General features: G+C 51.5%; 1 protein-coding gene and 1 pseudogene across 2 annotated transcripts in view; one reads left to right on the forward strand and one right to left on the reverse strand.

The window, feature by feature from the left end:
- The first annotated feature begins 1,757 nt into the window (after positions 1-1,757).
- On the forward strand, positions 1,758-14,276 carry scarb2a (scavenger receptor class B, member 2a). The gene is made up of 13 exons (XM_079730207.1): positions 1,758-2,106; positions 5,453-5,610; positions 6,228-6,375; positions 6,745-6,939; positions 7,643-7,734; positions 7,975-8,094; positions 8,414-8,592; positions 8,910-9,028; positions 9,389-9,462; positions 9,564-9,615; positions 9,951-10,103; positions 10,810-10,857; positions 11,202-14,276. Exons 1-13 carry the CDS (start codon positions 1,984-1,986, stop codon positions 11,334-11,336), a joined length of 1,596 nt encoding a protein of 531 aa, XP_079586333.1. The 5' UTR covers positions 1,758-1,983; the 3' UTR covers positions 11,337-14,276.
- Positions 14,277-18,717: 4,441 nt separating this feature from the next.
- The window catches only part of LOC307085318 (serine/threonine-protein phosphatase with EF-hands 2-like), a 16,866-nt pseudogene continuing 16,728 nt past the window's right edge, over positions 18,718-18,855 (reverse strand). The window contains exon 14 of the transcript in view: positions 18,718-18,852. The product of the transcript in view is annotated as a serine/threonine-protein phosphatase with EF-hands 2-like (transcript). The remainder of the gene's footprint in view (positions 18,853-18,855) is intronic.

The following is an 18,855-nucleotide window of genomic DNA, read 5'->3' on the forward strand; positions in this document are numbered from 1 at the left end:
TCACTTTACTGTAGCATTTTCTTTTTTTTCTGCTGTTGTTTAAACAGCTGCCCCCCCCCGTACCCCCTACAGCGCCCAGCACAATGAGGTACGCCCGGCCTCACTAACGGCCACTTCCTCCGCTTCAAAGCCCTCATGTTCCATACTTTATGAATGGATGAAGTATGGGGGTTTCTGTCTACAGTCTACAAAGGCCTCTTTTTGGCAGGATGTCCCTGATCCAGTCCAGGCCTCCTAGCCCTAAAGGAGCAGCATATGGCAGGCTGTGGTGCTGGTGCCTGCAGCTGTCAGCCCACCACGCCCTGTGGCTCTCCGGGGGTCCACCGCCCCCTGGAGCGCAGGTGATGTGAGTAAACAGGGCCCCCCCGCCCTCGGGTCCTATTTCAGTTAAAACGGGCGATGCTGGGAATCACATTCCGAGGGATACGAACCCTGAAGCTTCCAGCCTGGTCAGAGCGGGAATGCTACCTCTGCTATGAGGGTGGTTCTGCTAACAGCACCTTGTGATGTTTACAGTCGTCTGCCCGCTGCTGTAATAACCTCCTTTAAATCACCTGGTTCTCCTTCATGCTTTATGATCACAGTCACTGTTTCCCTGATCCCAATAAGCTCTGGATGCTGCAGGACCAAAGAGGTGTGCACCATTTAGGAGGATATAGAAAGGCAGCACATATGTTATTGTTTGTATTTGCTCTGATATATTTACTGATTATGTTATATTATTATTATTATGTGTATTCAGTAAATACAAGTAAATTCCCCCTCAAGTCAAGGACATGAGTTCCGCCGCAGTCTGCTGCCATCTCTCTCTCTCACACACACACACACACACACACACACACACACACACACACACACACACACACACACACACACACACACACACACATTCACCGGCGACTCCTTTATATTAGCCACGCCCAGAAATCAGTCGATGAAATTTAACATCACACTGACCAATCCAACACGGAGGGGGTGTGGTATCAGAATGGTCCGTCTCGGAGCAGCCAATGGGGAGAGGGCAGATTCTCACACGTCCCGTGCGATTGGTCGGCTGCGTCGAACAGCGCATCGCGGAGTCCCCCTCCCCGCTGAACGGTTAAAGTGACAGGAAGGGGGGCGAGGAGACTCGGAATGTTTCTCACAGTAACGGGCTGTTGCTGAACAGATTGTTTCAAAATATGTAAACGGCCCAGTATTTCAGTGCTATGACGAGATGGCAGAATGAGCCTAATAGAATTAGGGTTTAAACCCGTTAAGGGTAATTGTCCACCGTGACTCCTCACTACGACACGCTCCCTGTTCACTACTACGAGCACGTGTCAATCAGCTTATGCTGCTAATTCATTCATAAGATCCATGAAGTCCTCCTACCTCCACTACCAGGATCTCCATCCTCTCTGTGTTTATATGAAAACACGCTTACGAGAATGTGTGTGTGTGTGTGTGTGTGTGTGTGTGTGTGTGTGTGTGTGTGTGTGTGTGTGTGTGTGTGTGTGTGTGTGTGTGTGTGTGTGTGAGAGAGAGAGAGAAAAAACAACATTGTTTTTTAACAATATAAATGAAATAAAAATCTCCAATTCTATGTGGTGCTCTATGAGGTCCAGATGAACGGTTCAGAAGAATTGTTAGGATGAGTGACATCAGCTCCCCTCGTCTCCTCAGGAGGGCGGAGGGGGCCGGACCATAGCTCCCCCCCCCCGCTGCTCATAACCAGTGTCTCCTCCCAGCAGCAAGTCGACTCCCATTAGCCGCAGCCCACCGGGTGGACCAGCACAAGACCAGACCTCCTCTCAGACCTCCTCTCAGGACACATTACGGAGGACTGGGACGGGTTTGTTTCAATTTCAGGTTCTCACGGTAGAAGACCGCATCGGTTCTCGGGGTGAACCACCGGGCATGTGTCGTTCGTAGCGGTTACTCTGAATACACGACCTGCGGTTCTCTCCCCAAGCTCTGGTCCTTCGTGAGACTCTTCCCATCATGGCTCGGAGGTCGTTTGGTATCTACCTGACGGGGATCGTGTGCGCTGGTCTGCTGGTGTTGGGGATCGTTCTTCTCGTGGTTCAAGTCTGCCAGACCATGATCCACAACCGGCTTAAGCAGGTGAGGCTTCCTGCTCTCATTCTCTATCTGAAGCGCTTCGGTTCGGGCTTCGTGGCTCCGTGGCTTCGCTGTATATATTTGTATATAATTTGAGACACAATGGGTGTTCTTCGATCGATATGTATATACTGCAGCTCCATGTTGTAGAGTGTTAGACGGTTACCGGTGTTTGGTGGTCCCGCCTCGGTGTAAGGGGGTTTACCGGTGTTTGGTGATCCAGCCGCGGTCTAAGGGACGTTACCGGTGTTTGGTGATCGAACCTCAGCCCCAATGAGCACCGCAACCATGTGGGAGATGTGCTGCAACATTTGCAATAGGATTCCTACTGGTAATATGCCCGTTTTAAGGGTTACTGGTCGAGGAAGGGGGGCTTTTACACACACGACCCGAGGGGTGGGGGACGGGAGGCGGTGACTCTCATACACTCGCCGTGTGTGTGTGTGTGTGTGTGTGTGTGTGTGTGTGTGTGTGTGTGTGTGTGTGTGTGTGTGTGTGTGTGTGTGTGTGTGTCCTCGTGGTGGGACTAGGTCATGGTGACACAGGTTTAAGCGATGTTGGTTCGGTAGACTAACATGTCGATGACTGGTCGGTTCCCGATCTCATCCCATAGAGGAGAGGAAACTGAGGAGTATTTGAGAGTCAGCGGGCGACCAGAAGTGATGTGGGCAGCGATTACAGAAAATGACAGCGTCCCTAATCCGCCTGCCACAGTATTCCGCTGAATTAAGTGTGCTTAGAAATCTCCTTAATCTGAGGCTGCTGGGTCCTTCCCTAATGATGAGGCTAGCTGTGAGACACACACACACACACACACACACACACACACACACACACACACACACACACACACACACACACACACACACACACACACACACACAATTCTTGCCTATGTGAACTGGGCGTGACACCACTTAAGATGTGTGTGTGTGTGTGTGTGTGTGTGTGTGTGTGTGCGTGTGTGGAATTCAACGGACTTCTTAGCCTGAGGACAAGATTTCTGTGAAGTTGTTGTCTCAGCTGAGCTTTCATTGAGCTCTGAGCAAGGACAGAATACTTTTACCTTCTTCAGCAAATAAATGTATATCTTGATACCTCGATACCATATATACTGAACATGGAGTCGCTCCGACTGTTGTTTCCGGTCCTAACCACCGGTCTGTAATAATGCATTGACCTTAATTGCGTTACAGAGTCTATAAATCTGTATTCCCCCCGACGGCTTGAAGTCCCGGGGAGCTGATGTGTGTCTAAGAGTTGTTGTGTTCGTAAGGCCTACTTTCATAGATTCACAACGCATTGGGACGAAATTATTTTTCCCAAAGTAGGACACGATAGCCGATGCCCCCCCCCCCCCCCCCCCCCAGAACCACCCAGAGAACACAGTCCATGATCCGTTATCTCCCTGGACCGGTGAAGGTCTTCTCAACCTTCTGTGTTGTGTTCATGCAGTAGAAGGTCTGTGGGAGGCCTTGGTCTTCAAGGGGATGGCGATAAGACCCCCGGTCAGACGGCCCTGATGTTGTTTTGATGGACAGTTGCGCAAACAGCTCTCTGTCGTGGTGACCAATCACGTGCCTGGATCCTGCGTCTGCGTTTCTGTGCTCTCTCTGCGGCCAACGCAGAACGCGGACTGGGAAGTTGCGGTTTGTGACAGTTCCTCATTGTGTCACATTGCCGTGACGCTGCCGGGGGTCAGAGGTCAGATCATAACCTCCCCACCTGGTCGTCTGGTCCCGCGGTTCAGAGCTCCGCTGGTCTCCTCTCCACGTCCTCTCCACGTGCCCAGCCCGACGTCCTCGGAGGACGAGATCCCCCCAGATCCCCTCTCTGCTCCTCTCCTCTCTGCTCCTCTCTGCTCCTCTCCTCTCTGCTCCTCTCTGCTCCTCTCCTCTCTGCTCTGCTCCTCTCCTCTGTGCTCTGCTCCTCTCCTCTCCTCTCTGCTCCTCTCCTCTCCTCTGTGCTCCTCTCCTCTCCTCTCTGCTCCTCTCCTCTCCTCTCTGCTCCTCTCCTCTCCTCTGTGCTCCTTTCGTCTCCTCTCTGCTCCTCTCCTCTCCTCTCTGCTCCTCTCCTCTCCTCTGTGCTCCTCTCCGAGGCTGGAGTCTCGTGGGGATAAAACAACATCTAAATGAACACTGATGATTGAATGTGATTCCCCTGCATTCGGTTCCATGTTCCTACCACATTCTGTGGGGGCGTTGGGTCGGGGGCGGCCACTGGTTGGTGATGGGAACTGGGCTGCCCGGCCATGGGTCCGCCGTGGGGCCTGACATGAGGGGAGGAACGCTGTCGGAGCAGGTCGTCAGGGAGTGGAGTGGAGAGCAAACAGGATCTGAGGCGGAGCCGTCGGAAACCACACCCCACTGGCCTGGCCTCCGACGGGCTGGCCTCCGACGGCCTGGCCTCCGACGGCCTGGCCTCCGACGGGCTGCGCCCCGCTGCGCTCTGGGGAGAGCTTCATGGGGGGGGGGGCCCAGAAGGTTTGATAAATGTGAAGCACGTAGCTTTAGAGGTACGAGAGTACAGAGCTGTAACTGGGGAGGTAGCAGCACATCTATACAAGCTTAGGTAGTTGTCTATAGGCTGTAGTCTTTATATACATTAGTAGCTAATATGTAGTAGCTAATATGTAGTAAGCCTATATGTTGTTAGCCTATATGTTGTTAGCCTATATGTTGTAGACTACATGTAGTTATCCTATATCTAGTAGCTCATATAGTTAGCCTCTATGTTGTAGCCTATATATAGTCTGCCTCTATGTAGTAGCCTATAGTTAGCCTATATGTAGTTATCCTATATCTAGTAGCTCATATAGTTAGCCTGTATGTAGTAGCCTATATATAGTTAGCCTTTATGTAGTTATCCTATATCTAGGAGCTAATATGTTAGCCTCTATGTTGTAGCTAATATTTTGTAGATAATATGTAGTGGCTTCTATTTAGTAGCTTCTAACTAGTTAGCTAATATTTTGTAGCCTGTATATAGTTAGCCTATAGGTAGCAGTCCTCTTGTATTTGACCGTTCTTATCCGGTTAAAGTGAGGCAAACAGCCTGCTGCGTCCTGCTTTGTGTGACATGCTAGTGACTCCGCATTTCTCGGGTATTTCTTTTGAAATGACAGCAGTACTTTGTTAAACATCCGCAGTTATGAAACCTCATGGCAGAGAGCACTGGTTCTCTGGCGCTGGGTGGAACCATCAGGTCATGTCTTTTAAACATTGCCCTCGGGGAGCTAATGTTTGTTTTGTTATGTGTGGCAGAACCAGTTTGGACAGTTTACTTTGAAGGCTTTATTCACACGCACGCACGGTCCGTTCTTCTCACCCTGCGCCTCTTGCCCCCCCAGGAGATCACGCTGACGGAGAAGAGTCAGATGTTCGAGTCGTGGAAGAACCCCCCTCCCCCGGTCTACATGGAGTACTACTTCTTCAACGTCACCAACCCAGAGGTCTTCCTCAACGGCGGGAAGGCTGCCCTCAAACAGATAGGACCCTACACCTACAGGTAGGATCCTGACGTCTACAGGTAGGGGTCCTGACCTCTACAGGTAGGGGTCCTGACCTCTACAGGTAGGGGTCCTGACCTCTACAGGTAGGGGTCCTGACCCCTCTCAGTACTGGCCCAGACTCCGTATGAGGTCATCTCCCAGAGAAGCGGTGACGTAGCTGTAATCGGTAAATGACCAAACCGCAAATCAAGGACACTGTCAGGAACACGGTGTCAGGAACATCGCTGTCTCACAGAAGAAACAGGAAGTAGGCCGGGCTCCCCCGCATGACTCCCGTCAGGGATTCACCGCTAAAGGGTCACGGGGCCAAAGGCTGTTTAGGTACTGGACCGGCCCGTGTGGGGAACGTCCTGTTATTGAGGAACCTAACCCCAACCCCACTAGGGTTAGGGTTCCTAACAGAAGAACACTAAGGAACCTAACCCCAACCCCACTAGGGTTAGGGTTTCTAACAGAAGAACACTAAGGAACCTAACCCCAACCCCACTAGGGGTTGGGGTTAGGTTCCTTATACATTACTAACCCCACTAGGGTTAGGAACACTAACCCAAGTGGCGTAAAGGGTTCTATGTATGTATATCTTCTAAACCTAACCCCACCTTTTCCCCCACAGGGAGTACCGACCCAGGGAGAACGTGACCTTCCTGGAGAACGGGACCAAGCTGTTCGCCCTGAACCCCAAAAGCTTCGTCTTTGTTCCTGAGAAGTCTTGCGGGGACCCCGAGGTGGACCTGCTCAGAACCATCAACATTCCCTTTGTGGTAAGTGGCTTCACGTATGGTCTGGGTTCCCGTCGATTGGCTGACGAGCATGTGTTGCTAAACCGTGGTGAGCACGGCCGATTGGCTCATCCGGGGCCCTGCCCTCCTCTGCCCCGCCCTCTGGGGGGGGTCACGCCCTCAGGCCCTTCAAGGATGTTGTTGTCAGTTAGCGTTTCAATCAGTGAGGAACACCACGAACCCAACGCTACTGACCGCTACCTGTCCTCTCACTCACTCATTACCACCATGTTGTCCTCTGCTAATGACCGCTTCCTGTCCGCTCACTCACTCATTACCACCATGTTGTCCTCTGCTAATGACCACTTCCTGTCCTCTCACTCACTCATTACCCTGCCCCCCCCCCCCCAGGCGGTGACCAACGAGCTGAACCAGTACTCCTTCCTGCTGCGCTCGCTGGTCTCCATATTCATGAACTCGGTGGGCATCGAGGTCTTCATGACGCGCACCGTCCACGAGATCCTCTGGGGCTTCAAGGACCCCCTGCTGTCACGCATCCACGCCATGCGGCCCGAGGTGGACGACACCTTCGGCCTCATGTGGAAGGTGAGCCGACTGGGGGGCCGCAGGGCTGGGGGGCCGCAGGGCTGGGGGGCCGCAGGGCTGGGGGGCCGCAGGGCGTCGGGGCGAGGTGGAGAGACGACGTGAGATGAGCTGCTCTGGTTGAGCTGCTCTGGTTCCAGACAGGGAGCTTGAACCTCTGTCAGGAGTCTAGGGGGCGTACGCCTAAAATAGATGAGTCTGTTCAGCGTCTCCAAGTAACTAAACAACAAGTAAATCTACCAAAACAACAGCGGGGGAGCGGGCGTGAAGAGGAAGTGATACTGGCATCGCACTGATGCTGGAGGCCTGACTTCCTGTTTGTGTTGTCCGGGCTCCTGTTTGCTACCGCTAGGAAGGTGCTTTAGGCCCACCAGGAGAGGGAAACTCACAGTAGGTTGATGAACCACAGGTCGTCAAGCCTGTGGTTCTTATGGGATATGAAATGATTACTATACTAATGAGATCCAAGCCAAGAATCCTCTTCTTTTGTGATTTCAATCAGTATCAATTCTTCACAATCTGAGCTTTAAGATCCTTTTGAAAATAAATGTGTTTCTTCATGTTTAAACGACGTGAAACGTCAGAGTTTTGTTCTAGTTTGCTGTTGTTTGACCTGGTGGAATGAGTCAGGAATGGATGTGTTCAAACAGGCACTGCCGTACGCTGCTGGCAGCTGCACGCTTTAACCCTTCCTCTCCCTGCACAGAAAAATGGAACCCATGAAGGGGAGTTTGTGTTCTACACCGGAGAGCAGAACTACATGGACTACGGGAAGATCGACACCTGGAACGGCCTGAGGTACGCAGCCCGTGTCTGCTGACCAGCTGGCTTCTGTTCAGCTCTGGTTCCAAAGGGTTTCTCCCCCACGCCCAGACCCATTTATTTGCTTTTGGTTGGTTGCTGACCTGAGGAGTCTGTTTGGATAGCACCACGTCTGTTTGCTGAGTCCAAGTATTCAAAGGCTCCCGGCCTGAACCCGGTCTGCTAGCATGGCCGCTTCGCCGACCTTTAAACCTCTTATCTCCTGCAATCACCTAGGGAGATGTCGTGGTGGTCTTCCAATCAGAGCAACATGATCAACGGGACGGACGGCGCCGTCTTCCACCCGCTGATCAACCGGAACGAGCTGCTTTACATCTTCGCTGCAGACCTCTGCAGGTAGGAATAGTGTGTGTGTGTGTGTGTGTGTGTGTGTGTGTGTGTGTGTGTGTGTGTGTGTGTGTGTGCTGTAGGATTGATTGGGGGTTGCATCAGGCCGTAGACTCTGTGTATCACGAGTCCTGATAAGGGGGGGGGGGTATTATTGACTCTCTGTAAGGTGTGTCAGAGCTACTCTTCTGGGCGGGGCCAGGGCTCAAGGACACGCCCCTAGAAGCTCCGCTGGCAGCAGCAACACTTACTAACTCGATGGTTAGAGACGTTTAGCATAGAGAACACGTGAAGCTGAAGGGCTCCACTAACGCCCCCCCCCCCCCAGGTCCATCCACCTGGGCTACGTGAAGGACGTGGAGGTGAAGGGCATCCAGGCCTTCCGCTTCGCGCCGCCCGCCGACGTCCTGATGAACCCCACGGACAACCCGGCCAACCAGGGCTTCTGCGTGCCGGCCGGAGACTGCCTGGGCACCGGCGTGCTGAAGGTCAGCGTGTGTCGAGAAGGTAGGCCCCCGCCGAGCCACTGACGCGAGACCACCAAGACCCCCCCAGACAGGTAGACCCCCCCAGACAGGTAGACCACAGACTGGTCAGATATAGGACCAGCAGCTGAACAGAAAGGTAAGCCGTGTTGAAGCAGCAGTAGGGGGGGCAGTTGGAGGAGGGGTTGATGCTGGACTGGATTCTCAAAAGGGGCTTGAGGGATGTTAAGGAAGAGGGGGGTGAGCTGGAGGCCACAGTACAGAGTAATGAATAACCCGTCCAGGTTACCGGACTAGTTGTCTGTGACCCCCCTCTAACCCGATTGTCCCCCCCTGCAGGAGCCCCCATTGTGGTCTCCTTCCCCCACTTCTACCAGGCGGACCCCAAGTACATCAACGCTGTGGAGGGCATGACCCCCAACAAGGAGGACCACGAGACCTACCTCGACCTGCAGCCGGTAAGAACCGGCCTTAAGGTTACCCTGGGGGCTGAGGGGCCTTAACACCAACCTTGAGTTAATTCTTCATCCTGTTGATACCTGTTGATAGCTGTTATTAGTGTAGATGCTGTAGGTGTTGCTGTCAGCGTTATTCCACTGTGCCCATGCTCTTCTGGTTTAAGGTCGGCCTGTGGGTCACTGGTGTGTTCTGTGAGGTCGTCTCAGAACGATGGCCTGACCTGTAGCAGAGTGTTTAACGAAGGCCATGTGCTCAGTGGGGTCCCCCTTATGCACCGTGACCCCTGACCCCTCTAAAGACCCCTGACCCCTCTAAGGACCCCTGACCCCTCTAAAGACCCCTTCTCCCTGTCCCCTCAGACCAGCGGGGTACCTATCCGGGCCTGCAAGAGAGCGCAGCTCAACATCATCGTGAAGAGGGTCAAAGGTTTCCCGTGAGTTGAACCTCCAGCCTCATATCTGCCCTCTGACCCTGTGACCTCTGACCCTGTGACCTCTGACCCCCTATTGACGTTTCCCGCTCTCTGTCTTACAGAAAAACTAAATTAATCAACGAAACCATTTTCCCCATCATGTTCGTCAATGAGGTGAGACCCCACACAGCAGCATTCGTTAACATGCTCCCTCACACACCCACACACACCTCCACACACTCCACCACACACCTCCACCAAACACACCTCCACCACACACCTCCCCAACACACACACCTCCACCACACACCTCCACCACACACACACCTCCACCACACACACACCTCCACCACACACCTCCACCACACACAAACCTCCACCACACACCTCCCCAACACACACACTCCACCACACACCTCCACCACACACACACAACACCCCCGCTCCCCTCTGACTCCTCCCCTCTGACTCCTCCCCTCTGACTCCTCCCCTCTGACTCCTCCCCTCAGACGGCCACCATCGACGATGACTCGGCGTCTCAGATGCGGACGCTGCTCCTCATCGTCACGCTGGTCTCCAACTTCCCGCTCCTCATCATCGCCATGGGCCTCATTCTGCTGCTGGTCCTCGTCGTCCTCTTCTGCAGGAACCGCCAGCGAAAGGTAGGCCCCGCCCCCTGTCCCCGCCCCCTGTCCCCCTGTCCCCGCCCCCTGTCCCCCTGTCCCCCTCCCCCCTGTCCCCCTCCCCCCCTCCCCCTTGTGTATGCTACATTAGCAGCGTTAGCTTCTTGGGTTGTAGGGTGTAGATGCATGTGGATATGAAGCAGACAGACGTGTATCGACCGTACTAACTGATCTAAGCTAACCACCAAGCTGTCTGCATGCTAGCTAACACCACGCATGCTCCCTGAGCGCTGAACAGCAGCACGTTCAACTTAATTCATTTGTTTCAACCGTGGATCAAATTGTGTATTTTCTGACAGTCAAAGTTATTTTTAGATATATATTTATATCTCTCCCTAGGAGTGAGTTCAGCTAATTCCCCTTTTTGTCCGTACTGGCCTTTAGATGTCCCGGTGCTACGGCAACGTGCATCGCTCTTTGTAGCCTGCGGCTCGTTGCGTATCGCTGTTTGCCTGAGCTCGGTCAACGACCTCCAGGGAGCGATGGGGTACTAGAGGTCACTGGCCCCAGGTCAACGACCCCCATAGGATAGGGTACTGTAGGGCATTAACTGAAGAGGCTAGTTTACCTGTTCTGTGTGGTATAGACACCGCTGCTAATTAGCATTGAAGACGTAATTGAAATGTGATCTGATTTTTTTTTTATAATTTTGTAACCCCCCCCCTTTTTTTCCCTTCTGTTTTAGAATGAAGTAAAGCGTATTGATTTTAATGAAGCTTTTCATTCTTTTGCTGTAAGTCCTCATTTTTGCCTTGTTTGCTGTTATTCTCTATAATTTGATATGGGTTCTTTGCTTGTTTTGTATTCAATTCTCCTTATGGGCATAGCGTGTCTCCATGTGTAAACTCATTACTGTAAACCCTTGTTATTGGGCATGGTCCATTCAGCACATTGGTTCTATTCTTAAAAATTTGTTTCAAAGTTACTTTCCTCATTCTTACTGTCAGTGAAGTCGTTGTTGTTGTTGTTGTTGTTGTTGTGATGCATGTGAAGTCCCTCCCCCACTGCAGTGGGGGAGCCAATCCCCTGCAGCCCCCGCTAACTTCCTGTGTGCGTCCGGCCTCTCTTCTTGTGCAGACGACCAAGGATGACCAGGCCTACACGCAGGTCAGCGACAAGCCTGAGGAGCCCTCAGAACCCCCCCACAGCACCAAGCCCCCACGCAACGGCTCCTACATCGCCATGTCTCCTGTGGAGGCGCAGAAGTGCTGATGTCCCGGGACGGCCACCGCTGGGGGGGGGGGGTCCTAGACTAGTCTGATGAGGGAGGGGCTATGGTGCATTTTGGGCAATGGGGGGGGGCTATGCATTGGAATACGACCCCCACCTCCCCTCTCAGTGTCGGCCGCTGCCCCCCTCCTCCCTGGGACGCTATGCCCCCCCCTCCTCCCTGGGACGCCTCTGCCTTACCTGCTGAGAACGGCCTTCTGTCAGACATCACCATTTACCCCCCCCCTGCTCCTGGGGGCTCCCCGTGGGTTAGGGGGGAGGGCTTGTCTGGGCCACGTGAGCCGGTTCCAACGAGCTCCGAGCAGACGGCCAGTATTCTAACGGACGGACTGCTCCCTCCGTCTCCGTCTCCCCCGCTGTCTCCCCCTCTCTCCCCCATCCTTCATCTTTCAAGGGCAAGCCTGCTGAACTAGAAGGAGGGGCTTAAAGCCTCCGCACTGCTCACAGACCCCCTGGTTGACTACCTAATGTGGACCATATCATTTCACTTACTTTAGAGGAAGACGGTCTGGCCTATGCAGACATTTCCCCCCAAACAGACATTTCACTCGTTCTTCATAAACCAAAGCAGTGTTGGCTTCCTTCCATTTCACTTCTCCAGAACACTCGTGTAAAGTCAAATCATTTCAAATTGTAAGGGCAGAACACTCAGAAGACCTACAAGGGAGACCAGAGTCTCTCTGCCTTACGTCTCTGTGGGGTCCTACAGGTCAGCTGGGACAGCTGCTGTCTAGTTTTTGTATTGTACATATGTGAGGTGACCGCCGAGTTCAGGTCCCCCGTTTCCTTTAGAGTTGTTCCTCTGTTCCAGAGAAAGCACAATTGGGTTAAAGAGGGGCTTCTAAAAAGAGAAGGACGAAGGCCCTCCAGCTGGGGCTAGCAGACCGATAGCTAACTTGAAGTTCCCGTCTGGCGCGGGACTTTGTGTAAACCATGTGTCAAAAGAAAAGCCTGTGGCGGATTTCTACGAAGTGGATCTAAGACCATGACACTGTCGACTTGGAAAATTGTGATTCTGTGCACTTTTGTTTTTTTCATAATTGTGTTCCTGTTTCCCCCCCCGCCACAGTCACTTCAGTTCAACGAGTCCTCCAGTGTATTTCAGAATGTCGGCCGATGCCCAGGCTCTCTCCCGGCCTCTGTTACTTTTTATTGTATGTTTATTGCTGCTAATGATTGCCATAACCTGTGGGCGTACCTGGCGGTATTTTCCATAATGTGCTCCTTCTCCCGATGGAGGTTGTCCCACTCGGAGTGCGTGCTGTTCCCGACTCGGAATGCTGTCGATGGCTTAACCCTTGACATCTGGGAAATATCCGAGCACGGGATTGAGTCCAAAAGCTTTCTGCCATTTATCTCAGCTAGCGGTTAACATTAGCTAACAACATATTTCTAATCCTGCAGTATCTCCATACTTGTAATAATCGGACTACCAGGCGATAATCCAATCATGAACGGTTACTTAGCTTCATGATGTGAACAAGTGTCCTGGTGTCAGTAGGACAGGGTCCTGGGTCGCTTGCGTTTCTCCAACCAGGGAACCCCCTCTTAGTGTTAAACGCCCCCTAGTGGTAGAACCGCCCCCTGCATCCACTCATGGCCTTGGCCCCCGGCGGCTATCCTGGTGACTTTCATAAGGACCTTATCCCGGGACCTCTGCGTGTCTTCGCCTGGGACGCTGGCGCCCGCCTGCGCGCGTGTGTTTACTAGAACTGTTGGCGTTTGAACGCGCGCACACATACGCGCAGGACCCCTGAGCCATCCCTCCTCCATGTGACCTCATCTCCTCTACGCTTCAGAGTCCCCTCGTCGCTCAGCCCGTCGCTTCCTTCTGCGCTCGACCAAAGACAACCGGGAGACGAACCCCGCCCCGCTGTTCGCACTCCTCGCTAGCGCCATGAGGCTGCCGCCGCGCTAACTTTAGCGCTAACGTGTGCCAACACCAGTGAAGTATTGCGGACGTTACAAGTGTGAGTGCTTGGGCACACCTTCTTTTGTCGTGTTCTCCGGTGGGAAGCAAGAGGTTTGACTGACGTCGAGTGACGCTCTGCGTGAGGACGTGCCAGCGGCCGGACGGTCTTAGTGTTATGGACGAAGCAATACGTTACGTTCTGTTTTGTATCAGCCACCCAAAAGTTCAGTATCTTGATTTATGTTTGGTTTGTGGTCTGGGATCATTTCATCTTTAGTACAGTCGAGTCGGTTTGTATGCTATAACTGGGATCAAAGCACATTTCAGGGTTGTATTATTATTTTTTTTTCATTTTGCTTTAAGATTTGTAGTGGGTTGAAGCTTGAATGAATAGCTTCAGCCTTCAGTCGATGAGAGAATGTTCTGGGTGGTCAGAAAATGGTTTGTGTGTGTGTGTTGATGATTCTCGTGAAATAGCGGAGCACTGTCGTTTTTAAACCAAGTGGAGCCAATTGAAGGAAGGCTGATATCTATAGATGGAGGCTGTTATCCTATGGATTTAGGCTGATATCTTATGGATGATCTAGGCTGATATCTTATATGTTAAGCAGGCTAATGAAGGCCTAGTTGTTGGGTTATTAAGAAGCCAAACGCGCAGTCTGACCCGCAAAGACGAATGAAGCCCGGTTCAGTGACGAACGCTAGTGCCACGCCATCATGTATGATGCTTCTGATCTCCTTCAGACACAACTTATAAAACAACTAACTCAACGTTACTTTGTTGACATACTAATTTCCTTGATTATTTTTATGATTTTGTTTATTTTGTTTATTTTTTTGCTGCTGAAAATGACAATCCCTTGTCATGCTAGGTGCAAAATGGTTTCAAAATAATATCAATTTTTAGTTTTGATAATATACACTGCACAGATGTTTCTACCGTGCTTTTGTAAACATTTCTAGTGTATTTGCAAAAAAGTTGCAATAAATGCAATGTATTCATCCTTGTGTACTGCCTTTGAATTTAATGTTATTTTATCACTAGTTGACAAATCCCACATTTCAACAAATTGATTGACACTCCTACACTCGGGCCAATGAGGAAGGAGTTCTAGCCTCTACTCACTGGCCTCTACTCACTGGCCTCTATGTACCGGCCTCTACTCACTGGCCTCTACTCACTGCCCTCTGTACCGGCCTCTACTCACTGGCCTCTCTGAACCGGCCTCTACTCACTGGCCTCTATGAACAAGCCTCTACTCACTGGCCTCTATGTACCGGCCTCTACTCACTGGCCTCTCTGAACCAGCCTCTACTCACTGGCCTCTATGAAGCAGCCTCTACTCACTGGCCTCTCTACCGGCCTCTACTCACTGGCCTCTCTACCGGCCTCTACTCACTGGCCTCTATGAACCAGCCTCTACTCACTGGCCTCTCTACCGGCCTCTACTCACTGGCCTCTATGAACCAGCCTCTACTCACTGGCCTCTCTACCGGCCTCTACTCACTGGCCTCTATGAACCGGCCTCTACTCACTGGCCTCTATGTACCGGCCTCTACTCACTGGCCTCTATGAACCGGCCTCTACTCACCGGCCTCTACTCACTGGCCTCTATGAACCAGCCTCTACTCACTGGCCTCTATGAACCGGCCTCTACTCACTGGCCTCTATGAACCGGCCTCTACTCACTGGCCTCTATGAACCGGCCTCTACTCACTGGCCTCTCTACCGGCCTCTACTCACTGGCCTCTACTCACTGGCCTCTATGAACCAGCCTCTACTCACTGGCCTCTACTCACTGGCCTCTATGAACCGGCCTCTACTCACTGGCCTCTACTCACTGGCCTCTATGAACCGGCCTCTACTCACTGGCCTCTATGAACCGGCCTCTACTCACTGGCCTCTCTACCGGCCTCTACTCACTGGCCTCTACTCACTGGCCTCTATGAACCGGCCTCTACTCACTGGCCTCTACTCACTGGCCTCTATGTACCGGCCTCTACTCACTGGCCTCTGTACCGGCCTCTACTCACTGGCCTCTACTCACTGGCCTCTATGTACCGGCCTCTACTCACTGGCCTCTGTACCGGCCTCTACTCACTGGCCTCTACTCACTGGCCTCTATGAACCAGCCTCTACTCACTGGCCTCTATGTACCGGCCTCTACTCACTGGCCTCTTCCTACTCTCCTATCTCCTCTCCCCTACTCACCGTTGGGCAGGATACCAACCCCCTGCCTTCTTCTTGGCAGCCATTTGCATGACAAAGTTTCCCGTAAATGTTTTTTAAAACCTTTCATCCCCAATCAGGGTCGCTTTGCCCTGGCAGTTGAACTGTTGGACCCCCCTGTGGCCGGGCAACAATGGGCTGCCCTCCAGCCCGCTGCTGCCCTCAGGACGTGCATCATGTTTTGACGGAGATCAGATGATGAATAGGAGCGTCACAAACCTTGGTCATGCACTCATGTTTATGAAAATATAGATTTGACATCAAAGTACAGATGAGAAACCTTCTCCACTCAAACAGGACAAAACTAGAGGCTCACAGAGAAACTGAACGGTTCTGGTCTGGTCAGGCCTGGGCGCTCAACCTTTTTTGACCCGCAACCCCATTTCTGCCCTCCTGCGACATATATAATATATTATAGATGTTATTTCATCTACAGAACAAGGTCTTTGGTTCAGACTCGACTCCTGCAGTCCTCCAGCTTAAGGAGCTCAAGACTCCCTTTGTTGGAAAAGGTTTGAAGATGATACTTTTTCATTTAAGATTAATGAAACTTTAGAATCTAGGGCTTGTCATGCAATTCGATTTTTGCTATATTATAGACTACATACACTATCTACTTGAGTTGTAAATGAAGCAGCATGTTATGTAGCATGTTGCAAAAAGCTGCCAGTTACATTTATTCTAATCACTCTCGTGTAGTTTTAAGAATTCGATCGTTAAAAAACAACTTTCCTCTTGTCCTGTGTGAGAGCGCCCCCTGGTGTTAGATCTGTTAATTGGCCGTCCTGATTTAATGTCGGATCTCTGTGATGCCTGTAGTCAGTGAAACACATTCGTCGATACCAAAAAATTAAATTAACACCAAAGATGATTATTTAAAAAGAAATGTTCCTTTATTTGGGTTGTTTTTCATGGAGTCTCTTCAGTCTCCCCATACATTTGATTTGATAGACAACTGAACAACTAAGCCATGCGTCCGTTTATATGACAGCCAAAAGGAGAACATCTAAAGAGAGAAATATTTGTTTATAAAACACGCCAAGCAAGGCATGTCTACACGAACTATTCTATCTAATTTAAATCCCCTTAAAGCACCCATTACTGCGGAAATACTGACAGTTGCAATAAAATGTGCGGACATTAAAACCATCGACTGGAACTTCTGGCCTGTGAACCCCAGTCCGGGTCTGGAGCAGAGGGGGGGGGGGGGGGGCGGTAACATAAGAACCCGTCACCCAACACAGCTGCATCTTTTCAACCCGTTGGCACATAAACAACTAAAACAGTGCATTTAATCAATAGAGTTCTTACTATAAGTTCTGTCACTTAGGCACTGGCACATTGGGTCCACTTAATCAGTGATCCATTAGTTATGTCTTGGTGACGAATAGTATATCTACAACTATATCTATAAAGATGTAGATATATATTGATATAGATACATATAGATCTATCATGGATATATATATATATATACACACACATCTATCAGATATATATCATAGATTTATATATATACAGTATATATACCGTTTATACAGTATAAATATATACAGTATGTATATATACAGTACATACAGTGTACTGTGTATATATATATATATGTACTGTATATACTGTAAATACTGTGTGTGTGTATTTATATATATATATATACAGGGTGCGATTTGCCGGTGGGGATGGTGGGGATTATCCCCCCCTCTGGTTTACACGTCCTACCCTCTGCTGAATTATTTTTATCCTCGGTGGGGATAAAAATGATCCCCCCCACCCAAAGTATTTTCACCATTACATCGTAATAATTAACAACCAAAATACACAGGGTCCGTCTTCATTTTGAAACATTTTAAAATGTTTCTCAAAATTATCCCCCCCTCTGGTTTTTTCACAAATCCCACCCTGTATATATATATATATATATATATATATATATATATATATATATATATATATATATATATGTGTATATATATATACCTCCAGCCATGATAATCATGAAAATTTTCACACTGAAATGGACTTTCTTCACCAGCAGCCATCTTGGTCTCCCAGCAACACTCGCTGGGAGGGACAGTGATGAGGAATTCCTCCCTCAGTGACACCCTGCTATCATTAGAACCAGGATGGAACCAGGATGGAACCAAGGTGGAACCAAGGTGGAACCAAGATGGCCGCTGGGTGAATGAGGCCAATTGTTTTAGTTGAGCTCTCATGCACTCTGTTAATCTCTCCAATCTGCAGGCGTGTCAATCAAACGCAGAGCCGACACACGGCTCCAAAGTGACGTCTGGCTTTGGTCATGGGTCAAAGAGAGAGAGACACACACAAACACACACACACACACACACACACACACACACACACACACACACACACACACACACACACACACACACACACACACACACACACACACACACACACCAGCCTTCGTCCTCATCTGACATGGTGAGAACTACAAAGGTCTGAACATAACCTCCGCCACCACCAACACCACCTGCAGCTGCTCTCCCTCCCTCCCTTCCTCTCTCTCTCCTCCTTCTCTGTCCCACATCCTCCCTTCTTCCTCTGACATCCTCCCCCCCTCACTGCCCCATCTCTCTCCCTATGCCCCCCTTTTCTCCCACATCATACATCGGGGTCCGATCCTCTCTCAGGGGTCCCCTCCTCTCTCCTGGGTTCCCTCCTCTCTCCTGGGGTCCCCTCCTCTCTCCTCTCTCCTGGGGTCCCCTCCTCTCTCCTGGGGTCCCTCCTCTGTCCTCTCTCTTGGGGTCCCTCCTCTCTCCTGGGGTCCCCCCCCTCTCTCCTGGGGTCCCTCCTCTGTCCTCTCTCTTGGGGTCCCTCCTCTCTCCTGGGGTCCCCTCCTCTCTCCTGGGGTCCCCTCCTCTCTCCTGGGGTCCCCTCCTCTCTCCTGGGGTCCCTCCTCTGTCCTCTCTCTTGGGGTCCCCTCCTCTCTCCTGGGGTCCCCCCCTCTCTCCTCTCTCCTGGGGTCCCTCCTCTGTCCTCTCTCTTGGGGTCCCTCCTCTGTCCTCTCTCTTGGGGTCCCTCCTCTCTCCTGGGGTCCCCTCCTCTCTCCTCTCTCCTGGGGTCCCCTCCTCTCTCCTGGGGTACCCTCCCTCTCTCCTGGGGTCCCCTCCTCTCTCCTGGGGTCCCCTCCTCTCTCCTGGGGTCCCCTCCTCTCTCCTGGGGTCCCCTCCTCTCCCCTGGGGTCCCCCTGGGGGTCACAGGTCGGGGTCCCCTGGTCTTCTCCCCTGGGGTCCCTCCTCTTGGGGGTCAGAGGTCGGGGTCCACGGTTCCAGGCGCTGCAGGTCGTGGGCGTTCCCCATGAACATGCTGCGGCCGCGCTCCAGACGGCTCTT

Source organism: Pollachius pollachius (assembly GCF_949987615.1).
Source record: "Pollachius pollachius genome assembly, chromosome: 1".
In the NCBI taxonomy this organism is placed as follows: domain Eukaryota; kingdom Metazoa; phylum Chordata; class Actinopteri; order Gadiformes; family Gadidae; genus Pollachius; species Pollachius pollachius.

Excerpts from the sequence above, each read along its gene's own strand:
- scarb2a (XM_079730207.1), top strand. The coding sequence starts at position 1,984 with ATGGCTCGGAGGTCGTTTGGTATCTACCTGACGGGGATCGTGTGCGCT. Across the intron at positions 2,107-5,452 it reads TCCACAACCGGCTTAAGCAG|GAGATCACGCTGACGGAGAA; the intron begins GTGAGGCTTCCT and ends TTGCCCCCCCAG. Across the intron at positions 8,593-8,909 it reads GGTCAGCGTGTGTCGAGAAG|GAGCCCCCATTGTGGTCTCC; the intron begins GTAGGCCCCCGC and ends CCCCCCCTGCAG.